General features: G+C 38.3%; 1 protein-coding gene across 3 annotated transcripts in view; it reads left to right on the top strand.

The window, feature by feature from the left end:
- Positions 1-17,651, top strand: part of DGKG (diacylglycerol kinase gamma) — a gene marked incomplete at both ends in the record, with an annotated part of 156,310 nt that overhangs the window by 21,118 nt on the left and 117,541 nt on the right. For all 3 annotated transcript variants that reach the window (XM_082655499.1, XM_082655498.1, XM_082655497.1), the window contains 2 exons: positions 13,138-13,371; positions 16,640-16,689. In XM_082655499.1, the coding sequence (XP_082511625.1) occupies positions 13,138-13,371; positions 16,640-16,689 (284 nt within the window). The remainder of the gene's footprint in view (positions 1-13,137; positions 13,372-16,639; positions 16,690-17,651) is intronic.

Below are 17,651 nucleotides of genomic sequence, written 5' to 3'. Positions count from 1 at the left end.
TGTCTTAATTAGATGCCCCTATTCACCAAAAACAAGAATGTAGGGACAGGTGGACACCACAGAGCAGGGCCTCTGCCAACAAGGAAGAGCCAAGTTCTGGAATCACCTTAGATCAGGCCATCTGTTGAAAATTCCACGCTTTTCCTGTTGCCCAAGAAGAAGAAACTCTATTCTCATTTGATATGGCTGTTTGTGCCTATCAGATCAAGCTCCAAGCTCAGATCTAGAACAACCCGCTTTAAGTTATTCATTCCCAGAGCCAGGTGGGGGCATGGTTGGGTCCATAAGCACAGCAGACAGGGGTTTCACTGAGTCCAGAGGTCAGCTCAGAGCCTTGAGCAACATGTCATTGTCAGGATGTCAGCTCAGGAAGGGCTGAAATCACCCTTCCCTGAATGCCCATGAAAAGGTGGGATAAACAATGTGAACTTCATTCTCCTGGTTTTTATTTAGTTCCTCAGGCTATTGAGATGGTTCAGCAGCTTGGACTGTTGGAGTCTCAAGGAAAGTCCCTCCATTTTTTTTTAATATATTTTTCCAGTTTTAAAGGTAACACATTGTATCAATAAAAAATTTTCTGAAGAGTACAGAAAAACTAAAGAAACAACAAAATCACCTAAATCTACCAATGTGATCACACACACACACACACACACCCCTATACGTATGTATCCTTGTAGGGTTTTTTCCATAAATTTTTTACAGAACTGGAATCAGACTGTATATATATAATTTTGGATCCAGCTTTGTTTTTCACTTAGCATTATATTCACAAACATTATTCATGTCATTCAAAACTTTTGGTAAACATCAATTTTAATGCAAGTCTGTCTTTTAACAGATGAAAAAACTGAGGTTGGGTGTGGGGAATAAGCCTTCTTGTGCAAGATCACACACCATTTAGCACAAACCCAGTTTTCTGCCTCTAGCTTGGCGCTCTTTCCACACAGCCCAACTGAAAGGTAAGAAGTAATACAGAGACTAAGAGAGAAGGTGGAGCAAGTCGTCTCTGCCCAAGAACCCTCATTTAGAAGGGTATGTAATGTGGCACCTGGGCAAAACCTCTGTGCTCTGGAAGAGTGTAGTCCCAGAGGGATGTGCTTGGATGGGTGTGGGTTAGGGTTATTTCATGTAAGGCAGCATGAGCAGGTAGGACACCAGTGGGACTGTGTGTCACTCAGTCCCTCTGGGCCCCAGCATTTCCACTGCTGGACTGAACAGTAGACCTCAATGAGGACTAGAACAATGGCTCAAGATCCAGTCAAAGCTCTGGTAACCAAAGGATCTTTGGGAAAGGCTGTAATAATGTTTTTTTAATTGAAGTATAGTGGATTTATAATATTGTATTAGGGACTTCCCTGGTGGTGCAGTGGTTAAGACTCTGCGCTCCCAATTCAGGGGGCCCAGGTTTGATCCCTGGTCAGGGATCTAGATCACATATGCATGCTGCCAGTAAGAGTTCGCATGCCACAACTAAGACCCGTGCAACCAAATAAATAAATAAATAAATAAATATATATATATAAAAAATATTGTGTCAGTTTCAGGTATACAGCAAAGTCATTCAGGTATATATTTTTTTAGATTATTTTCCATCATAGGTTATTACAAGATACTGGATATAGTTTCCTGTGCTATACAGTAAATCACTGTTGCTTATCTATTTTATATATGGTAGTATGTATGTGTTAATCCCATACTCCTAATTTACTCCTCCCCCCACTCCCTTTCCCCTTTAGTAACCATCAGTTTGTTTTCTATGTCTGTGAGTCTGGTTCTGTTTTATAAATAAATTCATTTGCATTATATTTTAGATTCCACAAATGAGTGATATCATGTAATATTTGTCTTTCTCTGTTGACTTACTTCACTTAGTATGATACTCTCTAGGTCCACCCACGTTGCTGCAAATAGTATTATTTCATTCTTTTTAATGGCTGAATAATAGTCCCTTGTATATATATACACCACATCTTCTTTATCCATTCATCTGTTGATGGACACATAGGTTGCTTCCACGTCTTGGCTATTGTAAATAGTGTTGCTGTGAACATTGAGGTGCATGTATCTTTTCAAATTAGAGTTTTCTTCTCTGCCCAGAAGTGGGATTGCTGTATCATATGGTAGCTCTAGTTTTAGTTTTTTAAGGAACCTCCATACTGTTTTCCATAGTGGCTGCACCAATTTACATTCCTACCAGCAGTGTAGGAGGGTTCCCTTTTCTCCCCACAATCTCTAGCATTTATTATTTGTAGACTTTTTAATGATGACTATTCTGACTGGTGTGAGGTGATACCTCATTGTGATTTTGATTTGCATTTCTCTAATAATTAGTGATGTTGAGCTTCTTTTCATGTGCCTGTTGGCCATCTATAGGTCTTCTTTGGAGAAATGTCTATTTAAGTCTTCTGTCCATTTTTTGATTGGGTTTTTTTACATTCAGTTTTATGAGCTGTTTGTATATTTTGGATATTAACCCCTTGTCAATTGCATCATCTGCAAATATTTTCTCCCATTCTGTAGGTCATCTTTTCATTTTGTTGATGTTTTCCTTTGCTGTGCAGAAGCTTTTAAGTTTGATTAAGTACCATTTGTTTATTTTTGCTTTTATTTCTTTTGCCTTGGAAAAATGGTCTAAGAAAATATTGCTATGATTTATGTCAGATAATGTTTTGCCTATGTTCTCTTCTAGGAGTTTTATGGTGTCATATCTTATATTTAGATCTTTAAACCATTTTGAGTTTACTTTTGTGTATGGCGTGAGGGTGTGTTCTAACTTTATTGATTTACATGTGGCTGTCCAGCTTTCCCAACACCACTTGCTGAAGAGACTGTCGTATCTCCACTGTATATTCTCCATTGTCGAAGATTAATTAACCTCAAGTGTATGGGTTTATTTCTGGGCTCTCTATTCTGTTCCATTGACCTATATGTCTGTTTTTGTGCAAATACCATGCTGTTTTGATTACTGTAGCTTTGTAGTATTATCTGAAGTCCAGGAGGGTTATGCCTCCAGCTTTGCTCTTTTTCGTCAGGATTGCTTTGGCAATTCTGGATCTTTTGTGGTTCTGTATAAATTTTAGGATTATTTGTTCTAGTTCTGTGAAAAATGTCATGGGTAATTGGATAAGGATCACATTAAATCTATAGATTGCTTTGGATAGTATGACCATTTTAACAATATTAATTCTTCCAATCCAAGAGCATAGGGTATCATTCCATTTCTTTGGATCATTTTCAACTTCCTTTATCAATGTTTTATAGTTCTCACCTCCTTGGTTAGGTTTATTCCTAGGATTTTTGTGGGGGTTTTTTGATGCAATTTTAAACAGGATTTTTAAATTTTTTCTGATATTTCATTGCTAGTATAAAGAAATGCAACAGATTTCTGTATATTAATTTTGTATCCTGCTACCTTGCTAAATTCATTTATTCTAACAGTTTTTGCATGAAGTCTTTAGGGTACTCTGTGTAGAGTATTATGTTATCTGCACATAACGGCAATTTTGTTTTTTGGTTTTTTTGACAATTTTGTTTTAAAACAGCTTTATTGAGGTACAATTTGGCATAAAATAAATTGTACATGTTTAAAATGTACAATTAATAAGTTTTTATGTCTGTATACACCAATAAAATCAGCACCATATCAATATAATGAAGATATTCATCAGCCTCAAAAGTTTCCTTTATCATCCCTCTCTCCCACCCTCCCTACCCACCCATCTCCATCTCCATACAGCCACTGATCTGCTTGTTGTCACTATAAGCCAGATTGCATTTTCTAGATTTTATATGAATAGATTGATACAGTATGTACTCTTTTCCATGTGGCTTCTTTCACTCAGCATAATAATTTAAAAATTCATCCATGTTGTTGTGTGTATCAGTAATTAACATATTTTTATTGCTGATTAGTATTTCAGTATACAGGTAGATATTCCACAACTGGTTTATCCATTCATGTGCTGATGGACATTTGGGTTGTTTCCAGTTTTTGGCTATTAAAAATAAAATATGAACATTCATATACAAATTTTGGACAGACACCTTTCATTCCTTTTGGGTAAAGAACTAGAGGTAGAAATGTTTAGGACTATTATGTTTTCTTAATGACTTGCCCTCTTTACCATTATGAAATGACTCTCTTTATCCCTAGTAATATTCTTTGCTTTGAAATTTATGTTATTATAATTATATTCGTAACTAATATAGCCACTCTGGTTAACTAGTGTTGCCATGGTATATCTTTTTTCATTGTTTTACTTTTAATGTATTTGTGTCTGTATATTTAAATTGACTTTCTTATAAGAAGCGTGTTGTTGGGTTTTATTTTTTAATCCAATCTGACAATATCTGCTTTTTAGTTAGAGTTTTAAAACATTTACATTTACTGTGATAATTGTTATAGTTAGGTTTAAAACCACCATCTTGCTATTTGTTTTCTTTTTTCTATCTGTTCTTCTTTTCCCTTTTTCTCTTTTTCTGCCTGAAGTTAATTGAATTTTTTTATGATTTCACTTTATCTCCTTTCTTATCTTAGTTGTTTTAACTATCACAGTCTACCTTCAAGTAGCAGAATTTCATTTTGCATATACTATAAGAAATTTACAACAACATACCTCCATTTCTCTTATCCAGGTCTTTGTGCTTTGTACTTCTACATTTTACTTCTACATGTTATAAACCACACAATATGTTATTATTGTCATAGTTAACTATCTTTTTAAAAGATTTAATTAATAAAAAAATATTCTTTATATTTATCTATTTGTATTTATCAGTGCTTATCATTCTTGTGTATAAATCCAGGTTTCCATATAGTGTAATTCTAGTGAAAGGATTTCCTTTACCATTTCTTGTAACGCAGCTCTATATGGTTTGTACATTTGAAAAATTCTTTATTTAGCCTTTTAATTCTAAAGATATTTCACTGAGTAAAGAATTCTAGAGTCTGTCATACAGAGTGAAGTAAGTCAGAAAGAGAAAAACAAATACCGTATGCTAACACATATATATGGAATCTAAGAGAAAAAAAAAAGATCATGAAGAACCTAGGGGTAAGACGGGAATAAAGCCACAGACCTACTAGAAAATGGACTTGAGGATATGGGGAGGGGGAAGGGTAAGCTGTGACAAAGTGAGAGCGTGGCATGGACATATATACACTACCAAACGTAAAATAGATAGCTAGTGGGAAGCAGCCACATAGCACAGGGAGATCAGCTTGGTGCTTTGTGACCACCTAGAAGGGGGGGATAGGGAGGGTGGGAGGGAGGGAGATGCAACAGGGAAGAAATATGGGAACATATGTATACGTATAACTGGTTCACTTTGTTATAAAGCAGAAGCTAACACACCATTGTAAAGCAATTATACTCCAATGAAAATGTTAAAAAAAAAATTCTAATTTGACAGGTTTTTTTTTTTCTTTTAGTTCTTTAAAGATGTTGTTCCACTGGCTACTAGCATACTTTGTTTCCAGTAAGAAAGCTATAGTCATTCTTATCTGGGTTTCTCTCTATATCAGGTGTCTTTTTTCTCTGGCCTCTTTTATAATTTTTATCACTGATTGTAATCAATTTGATTTTGGTGTTCCTTGGTATAGTTTTATATATATTTCTTATGCTTGGGGTTCATTGAGCATCTTGTAGCTGAGGTTCCATAGTTTTTTTATCAAATATCAACAAATTTGGGAAAATGTCAGCCATTATTTCTTTAATTTTTTTTCTGCTCCTGACTCTCCTCTTCTTCAGGTATTCCAATTACATGTTTATTTGACTACTTGAAGTTGTCCAACAGCTCACCGGTATGATACTCTTTTTTTTTCTTTTTTTGTAGTCTTTTTGGATAGTTTCTGTAGTGATGCTTCAAATTCACTAATCTTTTCTTCTGCAATATCTAATCTGCTATTAATCCCACTCAGTATATTTGTAGTTTTCATTTAGCATATCATATCTAGACACTTGATGTGGGCATTTTTAAATATCTTTCATGTCTCTACCTAACATGTTCAGTCTTTCTTCCAGCTTCTTAGATATATGGAATACAGTTATAATAACTATTTTAAATGTTTTGTCTATTATATCATCTCTGTCATTTCTGGATCCATTTCAGTTGATTTTTCTCCTTATTATTGTTCACATTCTCTTCGTTGCATACCTAGCAATAATTTATTGAATGCCAAACTTTGAAAATTTTACATTGTTTGTACTAGATATTTTTGTATTCCTATATATATTCCTGAGCTTTGTTTTGGGATACACTTAGGTTTACTTGGAAACAGTTTGACCTTTTGTTTTTTTAACATCTTTACTGGAGTATAATTGCTTTACATTGTTGTTTTTGTTGCTGCTGTATAACAGAGGGAATCAGCTATACGTATACATATATCCCCATATCCCCTCCCTATTGCATCTCCCTCCCACCAGCCCTGTCCCACCCCTCTAGGTGTTCACAAAGCACCGAGCTGATCTCCCTGTGCTATGCGGCTGCTTCCCACCAGCTATCTATTTTACATTTGGTAGTGTATATATGTCCATGCGAGTCTCTCACTTCATCCCAGATTACCCTTTCCCCATCCTGTGTCCTCAAGTCCATTCTCTACTTCTTCCTCTTTATTCCAGTTCTGCCCCTAGGTTCTTCAGAACCTTTTTTTTTTTAACTTCAAACGTGGGTCATTTTATTTTTCTTTACTTTTTTATTTTTTAATTTTTAATATCTTCATTGGAGTATAATTGCTTTACAATGGTGTGTTAGCTTCTGCTTTATAACAAAGTGAATCAGTTATACATATGTCCCCATATCTCTTCCCTCTTGCATCTCCCTCCCTCCCACCCTCCCTATCCCACCCCTCTAGGTGGTCACAAAGCACCAAGCTGATCTCCCTGTGCTGTGCAGCTGCTTCCACTAGCTATCTATTTTACATTTGGTAGTGTATATATGTCCATGCCACTCTCTCACTTTGTCACAGCTTACCCTTCCCCCTCCCCATATCCTCAAGTCCATTCTCTAGTAGGTCTGCATCTTTATTCCTGTCTTGCCCCTAGGTTCTTCATGACCTTTTTTTTTTAGATTCCATATATATGTGTTAACATACGTTATTTGTTTTTCTCTTTCTGACTTACTCCACTCTGTATGACAGACTCTAGGTCCATCCACCTCACTACAAATAACTCAATTTCATTTCTTTTTATGGCTGAATAATATTCCATTGTATATATGTGCTGCATCTTCTTTATCCATTCATCTGTCAATGGACACTTAGGTTGCTTCCATGTCCTGACTATTGTAAACAGTGCTGCAATGAACATTGTGGTACGTGACTCTTTTTGAATTATGGTTTTCTCAGGATATATGCCCAGTAGTGGGATCGTTGGGTCATATGGTAGTTCTATTTGTAGTTTTTTAAGGAACCTCCATACTGTTCTCCATAGTGGCTGTATCAATTTACATTCCCACCAACAGTGCAAGAGGGTTCCCTCTCCTCCACACCCTCCCCAGCATTTATTGTTTGTAGATTTTTTGATGATGGCTCTTCTGACCAGTGTGAGGTGCTACCCCATTGTAGTTTTGATTTGCATTTCTCTAATGATTAATGATGTTGAGCATCCTTTCATGTGTTTGTTGGCAATCTGTATATCTTCTTTGAAGAAATGTCTATTTAGATCTTCTGCCCATTTTTGGATTGGGTTGTTTGTTTTTTTGATATTGAGCTACATGAGCTGCTTGTATATTTTGGAGATTAATCCTTTGTCAGTTGCTTCATTTGCAAATATTTTCTCCCATTCTAAGGGTTGTCTTTTCATCTTGTTTATGTTTTCCTTTGCTGTGCAAAAACTTTAAGTTTCATTAGGTCCCATTTCTTTATTTTTGTTTTTATTTCCATTTCTCTAGAAGGTGGGTCAAAAAGGATCTTGCTGTGATTTATGTCATAGAGTGTTCTTCCTGTGTTTTCCTCTAAGAGTTTTATAGTGTCTGGCCTTACATTTAGGTCTTTAATCCATTTTGAGTTTATTTTTGTGTATGGTGTTAGGGAGTGTTCTGATTTCATTCTTTTAAATGTAGTTGTCCAGTTTTCCTGTCACCACTTATTGAAGAGGCTGTCTTTTCTCCATTGTATATTCTTGCCTCCTTTGTCAAAGATAAGGTGTCAATATGTGTGTGACTTTATCTCTGGGCTTTCTATCCTGTTCCATTGATCTATATTTCTGTTTTTGTGCCAGTGCCATACTGTCTTGATTACTGTAGCTTTGTAGTATAGTCTGAAGTCAGGGAGCCTGATTCCTCCAGCTCCGTTTTTCGTTCTCAAGATTGCTTTGGCTATTCGGGGTCTTTTGTGTTTCCGTACGAATTGTGAAACTTTTTGTTCTAGTTCTGTGAAAAATGCCATTGGTACTTTGATAGGGATTACATTGAATCTGTAGATTGCTTTGGGTAATATAGTCATTTTCACAACGTTGATTCTTCCAATCCAACAACATGGTATATGTCTCTCCATCTGTTTGTATCATCTTTAATTTCTTTCATCAGTGTCTTATAGTTTCTGCATACAGGTCTTTTGTCTCCTCAGGTAGGTTTATTCCTAGGTATTTTATTCTTTTTGTTGCAGTGGTAAATGGGAGTGTTTCCTTAATTTCTTTTTCAGATTTTTCATCATTAGTGTATAGGAATGCAAGAGATTTCTGTGCACTAATTTTGTATCCTGCTACTTTACCAAATTCATTGATTAGCTCTAGTAGTTTTCTGGTAGCGTCTTTAGGATTCTCTATGTATAGTATCATGTCATCTGCAAACAGTGACAGCTTTACTTCTTCTTTTCTGATGTGGATTCCTTTTATTTCCTTTCTTCTCTGATTGCCATGGCTAGGACTTCCAAAACAATGTCGAATAATAGTGGTGGGAGTGGGCAGCCTTATCTTGTTCCTGATCTTAGTGGAAAGGTTTCAGTTTTTCACCATTGAGGATGATGTTGGCTGTGGGTTTGTCATATATGGCCTTTATTTTGTTGAGGGAAGATCCCTCTATGCCTGCTTTCTAGAGAGTTTTTATCATAAATTGGTGTTGAATTTTGTCGAAAGATTTTTCTGCATCTATTGAGATGATCATATGGTTTTTATTCTTTAATTTGTTAATATGGTGTATCACATTGATTGATTTGTGTATACTGAAGAATCCTTGCATTCCTGGGATCAACCCCACTTGATCATGGTGTATGATCCTTTTAATGTGCTGTTGGATTCTGTTTGCTAGTATTTTGTTGAGGATTTTTGCATCTATGTTCATCAGTGATATTGGCCTGTAGAGTTCTTTCTTTGTGACATCCTTATCTGGTTTTGGTATCAGGGTGATGGTGGCCTCGTAGAATGAGTTTGGGGGTGTTCCTCCCTCTGCTATATTTTGGAAGAGTTTGAGAAGGATAGGTGTTAGCTCTTCTTTCTAAATGTTTGATAGAATTCGCCTGTGAAGCCATCTGGTCCTGGGCTTCTGTTTGTTGGAATATTTTTAATCACAGTTTCAATTTCAGTGCTTGTCATTGGTCTGCTTATATTTTCTATTTCTTCCTGGTTCAGTTTCTGAAGGTTGTGCTTTTCTAAGAATTTGTCTATTTCTTCTAGGTTGTCCATTTTATTGGCATAGAGTTGCTTGTAGTAATCTCTCATGATCCTTTGTATTTCTGCAGTGTCAGTTGTTACTTCTCCTTTTTCATTTCAAATTCTGTTGATTTGAGTCTTTTCCCTTGTATTCTTGATAAGTCTGGCTAATGGTTTATCAATTTGTTTATCTTCTCAAAGAACCTCCTTTTAGTTTTATTGATCTTTGCTATTGTTTCCTTCATTTCTTTTTCGTTTATTTCTGATCTGATCTTTATGATTTATTTTCTTCTGCTAACTTTGGGGTTTTTCTGTTCTTCTTTCTCTAATTGCTTTAGGTGTAAGGTTAGGTTGTTTACTTGAGATTTTTCTTGTTTCTTGAGGTAGGGTTGTATTGCTATGAACTTCCCTGTTAGAACTGCTTTTGCTGCACCCCATACGTTTTGGGCCATCGTGTTTTCATTGTCATTTGTTTCGAGGTATTTTTTGATTTCCTATTTGATTTCTTCAGTGATCTCTTGGTTACTTAGTAGCATATTGTTTAACCTCCATGTGTTTGTAATTTTTACAGTTTTTTTTACTGTAATTGATATCTAGTCTCATAGCGTTGTGGTCGGAAAAGATACTTGATACAATTTCAATTTTCTTAAATTTACCAAGGCTTGATTTGTGACCCAAGATATGATCTATCCTAGAGAATGTTCCATGAGCACTTGAGAAGAAAGTGTATTCTGTTGTTTTTGGTTGGAATGTCCTATAAATATCAATTAAGTCCATCTTGTTTAATGTATCATTTAAAGCTGTGTTTTCTTATTTATTTTCATCTTGGTTGATCTGTCCATTGGTAAAAATGGTTTGTTAAAGTCCCCTAATATGATTGTGTTACTGTCGATTTCCCCTTTTATGGCTGTTAGCATTTGCCTTATATATTGAGGTGCTCCTATGTTGGGTTCATAAATATTTACAATTGTTATATCTTCTTCTTGGATTGATCCTTGATCGTTATGTAGTGTCCTTTTTGTCTCTTGTAATAGGCTTTATTTTAAAGTCTATTCTCTCTGATATGAGAATTGCTACTCCAGCTTTCTTTTGATTTCCATTTGCATGGAATATCTTTTTCCATCCCCTCACTTTCAGTCTATATGTGTCCCTAGGTCTGAAGTGGGTCTCTTGTAGACAGCATATATACGGGTCTTGCTTTTGTATCCATTCAGCCAGTCTATGTCTTTTGGTTGGAGCATTTAATCCATTTCATTTAAGGTAATTATCAATATGTATGTTCCTATTACCATTTTCTCAATTGTTTTGGGTTTGTTATTGTAGGTCTTTTCCTTCTCTTCTGTTTCCTGCCTAGAGGAGTTCCTTTAGCATTTGTTATAAAGCTGGTTTGGTGGTAAGTTGACACTTTTGGGTCAAGCTTTTGTTAGCACCAGGAAGGCATTTTTTCTAGAGATAATTTTGCCCAGTTAGCAAGGCAAAACTCTCTAAGTACTCTACTCAGTGATTCATGAATTATGGGAGTTTTCTACTCTGATTGCTGGAAATAGACACTATGCTTAGTTCTCTATGCCTTCCAGGGATTGTTCCCTCTCATCCTGATTCCTTCCCCAGCCTCAGGTAGTTTCCTCACACATCTGTGCTAATCACTACTCAGATGAATAATTGAGGCAACTCTCTGCTGATTACTCAACGGGACCTTCTGCAGAGACAGCAGGAGTTCCCTCTGTGCAACTCCCTCCTCTCCAGTGCTCTGCTCTGTGAACTCCAGTCACTTTGGACTCCCAGGATTCCCAGCTCCATCTCTGCAACTCAGAGAGACTTCCAGGATCTGCCTGGGTTTCCCCTCTCTGTGCCACAGCCTAGAAACTCTTTCCAGTCAGTAAGGTGTGGCATTTGTAGGGATCACCTCATTTGTTTCCCATCTCTTGGGATTGCCCTTTGGTGTTGGCCATATGCAATATCCTATGGACCATTGTTTCATATCTTTTGTCCAGTTTTCTTAGTTGCATCAGTAGGAGGGTAAATCTGGTCCCTCTCATTCCAATTTAGTTGGCATAGAAGTCATTCTAATAGTGTTTTAATGGATGAATAATTTGAGGATATAACATAACTTGGGGCATAATGGGCTACCCTATACAAAGAATTTTTCACCTTTGTCTTATACATTATTAAGTTACGTTTTTCCATAACTTTTCCTCCAGTGATGATTTTAATATTTCTGTTGCGTACGTAATTTCATGGCAGTTTTCCCCTACCTCACTATCCTTGTTATCTCATCCTATTGTGTTTTCATCTCAACTTGCTCACCCCTGAGGCTTTCTGCTCCTGTTTAATAGAAGTTACACCTTCTTGCAACCTACTGAGGGTCTTGTCCGGTAGGAAATTATTTCCAGAGATCTTGTCCTCTGAGACTTCATGATGAAGCTTCCTTTCCTTGTTTTGCAACTCTGTTTTGTGGGTCCCATGTTGGTCTCTTCACAGGACCCTTTGTAACATACAGAGTATGTCAGTGGCCTCTGGTCTCACCCACTGTCCATCTGGGTGATGGCTAACTCCCTTCTCAAACAACAACCTAACCCCTAGGACCTGGTAGGCTTTCATCTAGCGCAGCTGTGTTGGCCTGAGCTGAACTGTTTGCCATTGCTTGGGACCTTGGTTCTCTGAATAAAGAGTGTACTGGTGGCATTGCTTTCCCCAGCAGGCAGTAATATCAAGGCTATCTCTCCCTCTACCTGTGCCTTCAACACTCTGTTATTTGGTGGTACAACACTTGGGTTAGATTTTCCACTGACAGTCTTCCTTTTACTGTTTCCTGTGTTTTCTCTGAGTTGCATCCTCTTATTTGATATTGAGATCATGGATATAAAGAGGCTGGGGAAAAAGAGATAGCCCTTAAAATGCCTCAAAAGAGTATGATTCACACGTAAAATATCGGTGCCTGGTTTTCTGGTTAGTAATAACATCATATTTCTTAACCAGAGGACAAAGAGACAGTCTTCCTACCTGTGAGAAGGAAAATTTCGGAGGGAAAACTCACTCTATTCCTGTGGTATGATAAGCCACTTTCTATACTTTCCTTATGCAACTGATCAGGCTTTCAGTAAGTCACAATTCTTCCTGGTTTCTGGAAATTAGTTGTCAATCCCAGTTTTCTCTTTCGAACTTTCATCTTTTTATTTATCTTTCAATGCATTTGAGAAGAAAATTGTAAAACAGTATGTTGGTAAATAACCAATAGTCTGGATTTTTGGAATCCCAGACAAAATTGCCTCTACAAATTGGGTGTGTTCCCCCCAAAATTAGGCTAAATGACATTTACCTGTTGGCTATTGATATTACTAAAAATCATCTTTTCTTAAAATTCACAGAGCATAGGTGAATTTCTTATAAGGCTATAGACTCTTAAAGGGGTCAGTATGGGGTTCATTCAGAAAGTATGAACTCTACAATCTGGATTTCTAGGGCCACTGATTTGATCATATCTATGTAATCCATGCTTTTGAAGACACTCATAAAATTCTTGTCTCTACCGTGAAAAGAATGGGGCAACAAAGGGTTTCATGTTTACTAAACATTGTGTCCTTGGATGATTTCCTCTTGCCTGTCACAGAATCTAAGCTCACCGAGAAGCAAGTGCCAACTAAAGACCAAGTGTCTGCGACCCCCGTGGGAAACCATGATGCTCAGTCTTCAGGCTCAGAATCCCCCATAGTGTACCTAAAGGATGTCATGTGTTACCTGTCCTTGCTGGAAACGGGGAGACCTCAGGATAAGCTAGAGTGTAAGTATGCACCCTGTCAAGGGGCTTCGACTTTTCCCTAGAGGAAGAGCTAGTGTCCTGTTTATGGTTCTAAACAGGCTGGAGGTTGATCTGGGATCCTGGGGATGGGTCCTGCCTCCTTGGGGGAGCTTTTCTGCCCTGTCACCAGCAGTGACATGAATATTTCCTAGAATCTTCCCTGGAACACAGTACCAGTTTTATAGGGTGGAAGGTGCATTGGAGACCTTGGTATTGAGAACCAAGATCTGGAAAGGTAAGGGGCCTCTGCAAAGGGTGAAGACTCCCTTCCTTTGCTGGCAGGATTTCCTGAAAGCCTCCAGTCAGAAAGCGGCTGCCTCCTCTTAGAAGATTTTTCACGGGAAGATTTTCAACATCTGTCTTCCTTCCCCTATTCCATGCCCAAGCAACTCTTTAACTATGAAGAACTCTTTTTTTTCTTGAAATCCAATCAACCTCTGTCTTGTTAAAGCCTATTTCCATGTCTTCTCCCACCCCCACCCCAAGTGTTTTGGCCTCTTGAGAAAGAGGGCTAGTTAATTAAGGGAGTTGAGCTTAGTTTCAAAAACATGTCTTCAGAAGGAGAATAATAGCTGGGGACAGAAAGGAAAGCCCACAGTGGCTGAAGCAGCCTGCAATCTCGCAGATGACTCACTCTGGGGACGGTCTCGCTGACTTTTGCGAGCCTACAGGCAAACTTTGAAACAGATGACAGGTAGGACCTTGTTAAAAATATATATTGTTTTGGCATCTCTTGGGATCTTAGTAGACACTGAGGGAAAAGCATACACATTATAGCAAAAGTCAAAATTCCAGCTAATAATCGGACTAGTCAGTGAAACTTAAGCATTAGGAAAAGTCTGGCAAAGGTTAACCCTTGCCCAAAACAAAATGAAACAGTTTGCTCTCTTAGCCAGCTTAAAACCTCCCCCCTAGGTTTGCAGTGTTAACAATTACAAGTCTTAAATGCTAATTTGGAAGCAAATGTACCAGATTTCTGTTTCTTCTGACTAATGTTAAAAGGGAAATGTCAAATTATTTCCCACATTCAGTTGGATTTTGAGTTTCAGGCGTTATATTTGTTCATAACTACCAGAGAGGAGCAAATGTGGCAAATTCCTTGTATTAGTGCCTCTCAGACTGAGTCCTGTAATGGTAATGAAAAGAAACTGTATTTCTAAAAGCTTTTTATTACAGAAAATTTCAAACACAGATAAAAGTAGAGAATACAAAGAACTTCCGTGTGCCCATCAACCACCTTCAACAATTACCAGCTTGTGGTCACTCGTGTTTTATTTATACCTCCCACTCATTTCTTCTGCCCCAGATTATTTTGAAGCAAATTCCAGACATCATATAATTTCATCTGTAAATATCTCAGTATGTACCTCTAAAATAATGTAACTTTTTCTTAAATATAACCACAACACCACAATCACATCTAAAGACAACGATTCCTTACTATTATCAAACATTCAGTCAGTATTCATTATTTTCCCTTACTTGGGGAAGCACTGTTTGTTTGAATTGGGATCCAAGTAAGGTCCATACATTGCCGTTTGTTACTACATCTCTTTAGTCTCTCTTCATCTTTTGCTTATTTTTTTCCCTACAGTTTTTTGTTGCAGAAACTTGGTCATTTGTCCTATAAAGTTTTCTTTTTTTAATTAAATTAAATTAATTCAAATCATCTCTGATTTTAGTGATTGAAACCAAGTTAAGTTTTTTTTCTAGATAACCAAGCATGTATTTTTTTTTTTTGGAAATGATAGCCTGAAATCCCACCCATCATCAATGTAATAACAATAATAACTCATCACTGAACTCCTTATTTTTGCTAAGCACTTTAAATGCATTTTCTCATTTTGACCTGACAGTAACCCTAGATAGTTGACATGATTGTTCTCATTTTATATGTAAGAAAGCATGGAAAAGTTAAATGACTTGCCCAAGGCCATGCTGCTAAAAAGTAGGATGCTTGCTCACACTTCCTCATTCTACTCCTCATGCACAGTGGGACCAAAGAGGGCTCCATGTTAGAGCCACCTGGGCCCAGAGTGTCTCTGACCAGGACATTTGGAGGAGTCACAAAGAATCGGAAGCCCATGACTTTTAAATAACTTAAAGTCCAACCAGAGACACCACTGAATAAATACAAGGTCCAGAGACATAAAACATGTAGAAGGAAGTGACAACACAAGGGCAAATTAACAGGAGTGCTGTGACCCTGTGGGTACATCCCAAGTGGTCCAGAGCAGTTACACAAGGGAAGGGTCAGCCACAGAGAACACAGGCATGATGAAGGGTTTTAAAGAATGAGAGGGAAATGAAGATGTATTCAGCTCTGCTCCCCACCCTGCTTACTTCTGAGACCACAGACAGGATCTCTACCTTTTAGATGAATGAAATGGCAAGTTTCCAAATCCCATAAATGAACATTTAGTCCTTTGCCCAAAATTCACTCCCAAATCTTTCTTATCTTCCATCACCTCTCTACAGCTAGAACATGGTAGAGGATGTTTCTGAATTGCATGTAGACATTTTTAGAAAAAGAAATATAATAGCTTCTGTAATAATAACTACTTCATACCATTATTGAGGATTAAATAAGTAATAATGATAAGGTGCATAGGATGGTACGTTGTACATATTAAATGCCATATATAAATATTTATTAATGAAAGAAAATAAAAATAATAACATCTGTTGGGTACTGTCTACATTCCAAGTGCTATAGATTTAGCATATCACTGACATATTAATCTTCATTTGAAAAAAACTTAGGATAAAGAAACTATTACAATCTCCATCTTACAGATGAAGAAATTGAGCCTAAAGAAGATAAGTGACTTATGTGATGCCCTAGAGGTGGTAGGACAGGGCCAAGATCTGAACCTGCCTAACTCCACACCCTTTCTGTGTGCAGTAGAAGCAGTGTCCCGTCCATAACTGTGGTGCCTCTGCCCCACCACCAGCGGGGCATCTGCTTTGAGTTGTGTTCCCGTGATGCTGAGAGGTGTGAGTGCTCTACAGGGAATCACGCTCGTGACCCAGATCTCATCAGCGGCAGAGTTATTGCTTAGACAGTCCCAGAAGCCAGGTGGCTTGGTTCTCCTCCCTCTTCCCACTGTAAGGAAGGACAGACTCTGTGCCTTGGAGGGTGGGTGAACTGGCTGCAACGGACTTCATCTAAAAACTGGCAGCAGCAAAGTCTCAGCCCATCCCTGGTACCCGGAGGACATCTCAAGCCTCACCTCTGTGTTTCTTGCAGTCATGTTTCGTCTCTATGATTCGGATGAGAATGGTCTCCTGGACCAAGCGGTAAGCTCTCCAAATATCCCTCCAAGATCCAATAAAGGCTGGGGGAGAGGGGAACAGGTGAAGGGAGAGTCCAAACACTCTCAGCTCCATCTTCATAGGAATAGCAGTGTCTCAATATGAGCTGCAGAGATGGCTAGAACCCACCACCTTCTACTTCCAAAGAGCCCGCCCAGAGGAGAGTGAACTCCAACTTGCTTTTTCATTCCAGAAGCTCAGATCGCAAAATCTCAGGTTGGGGAGATGCTTTAGTATCTCATCTAGTTTAACTTCCCAGCTGGTTCAGAAATTCCCCCTGTAACTTCCTGCTGAAGCCCAGGGGTGGAGGAGAGGAGGTGGGAGAGGCAGAGAGACCAGGGCAAGAAGACAGGAGAAGGCAGGTAACTGCTGGCGTGCTTTGCCGTTACCCTTGCCTTCCTCTCATACCCCAGGGCACCAGCTCTAGGAGTCTGGCTCTGTCTGCTCCGAGCACATGATCCCATCCCACCACACCTGGGGAAGCCTGAATCTCATCCCCACCTCCCCTCAGGAAGAGTCTGGGACAGGTCAGGGGTCATGGAATGAGAAGAAGGATGGAAAAGGAAGAAGGTAGAGAGGAGAAAAGGCAAAGAGAATCAGACAGGTCCTGTCCTCATGACTGGCAGTGTCAGAGATGGGACTCATTAACAGAAAGGCTCTGAGGTTGAAGTGCACGGGGCTGAGTCAGACCAAAGGGAGGAAGAAAGGGAACCAGTCCCTAGACCAACTGCATCGTCCCGGTTCCCACTCAACCCCAGAGTGTCTTCATGGGATCCCTGCAGCCACATTGCAGTTCCGTGAGCTGGGTCATGCGAGGGAACCACCAAGAGAATCTCAAGCATTTGATCAACACATATTGATTATCTCATATATGTCGGCTACTGTTCTAAGCACTGGGGGGGTGTATCAGTGAGCCAACAGACAAAGATCCAGGCCCTCATGATGCT

Source organism: Grampus griseus, assembly GCF_964374135.1.
Source record: "Grampus griseus genome assembly, chromosome: 5".
NCBI lineage: Eukaryota > Metazoa > Chordata > Mammalia > Artiodactyla > Delphinidae > Grampus > Grampus griseus.
Note: the sequence above shows the minus strand (reverse complement) of the source record. Positions and strands in the feature narration are given on the sequence as shown.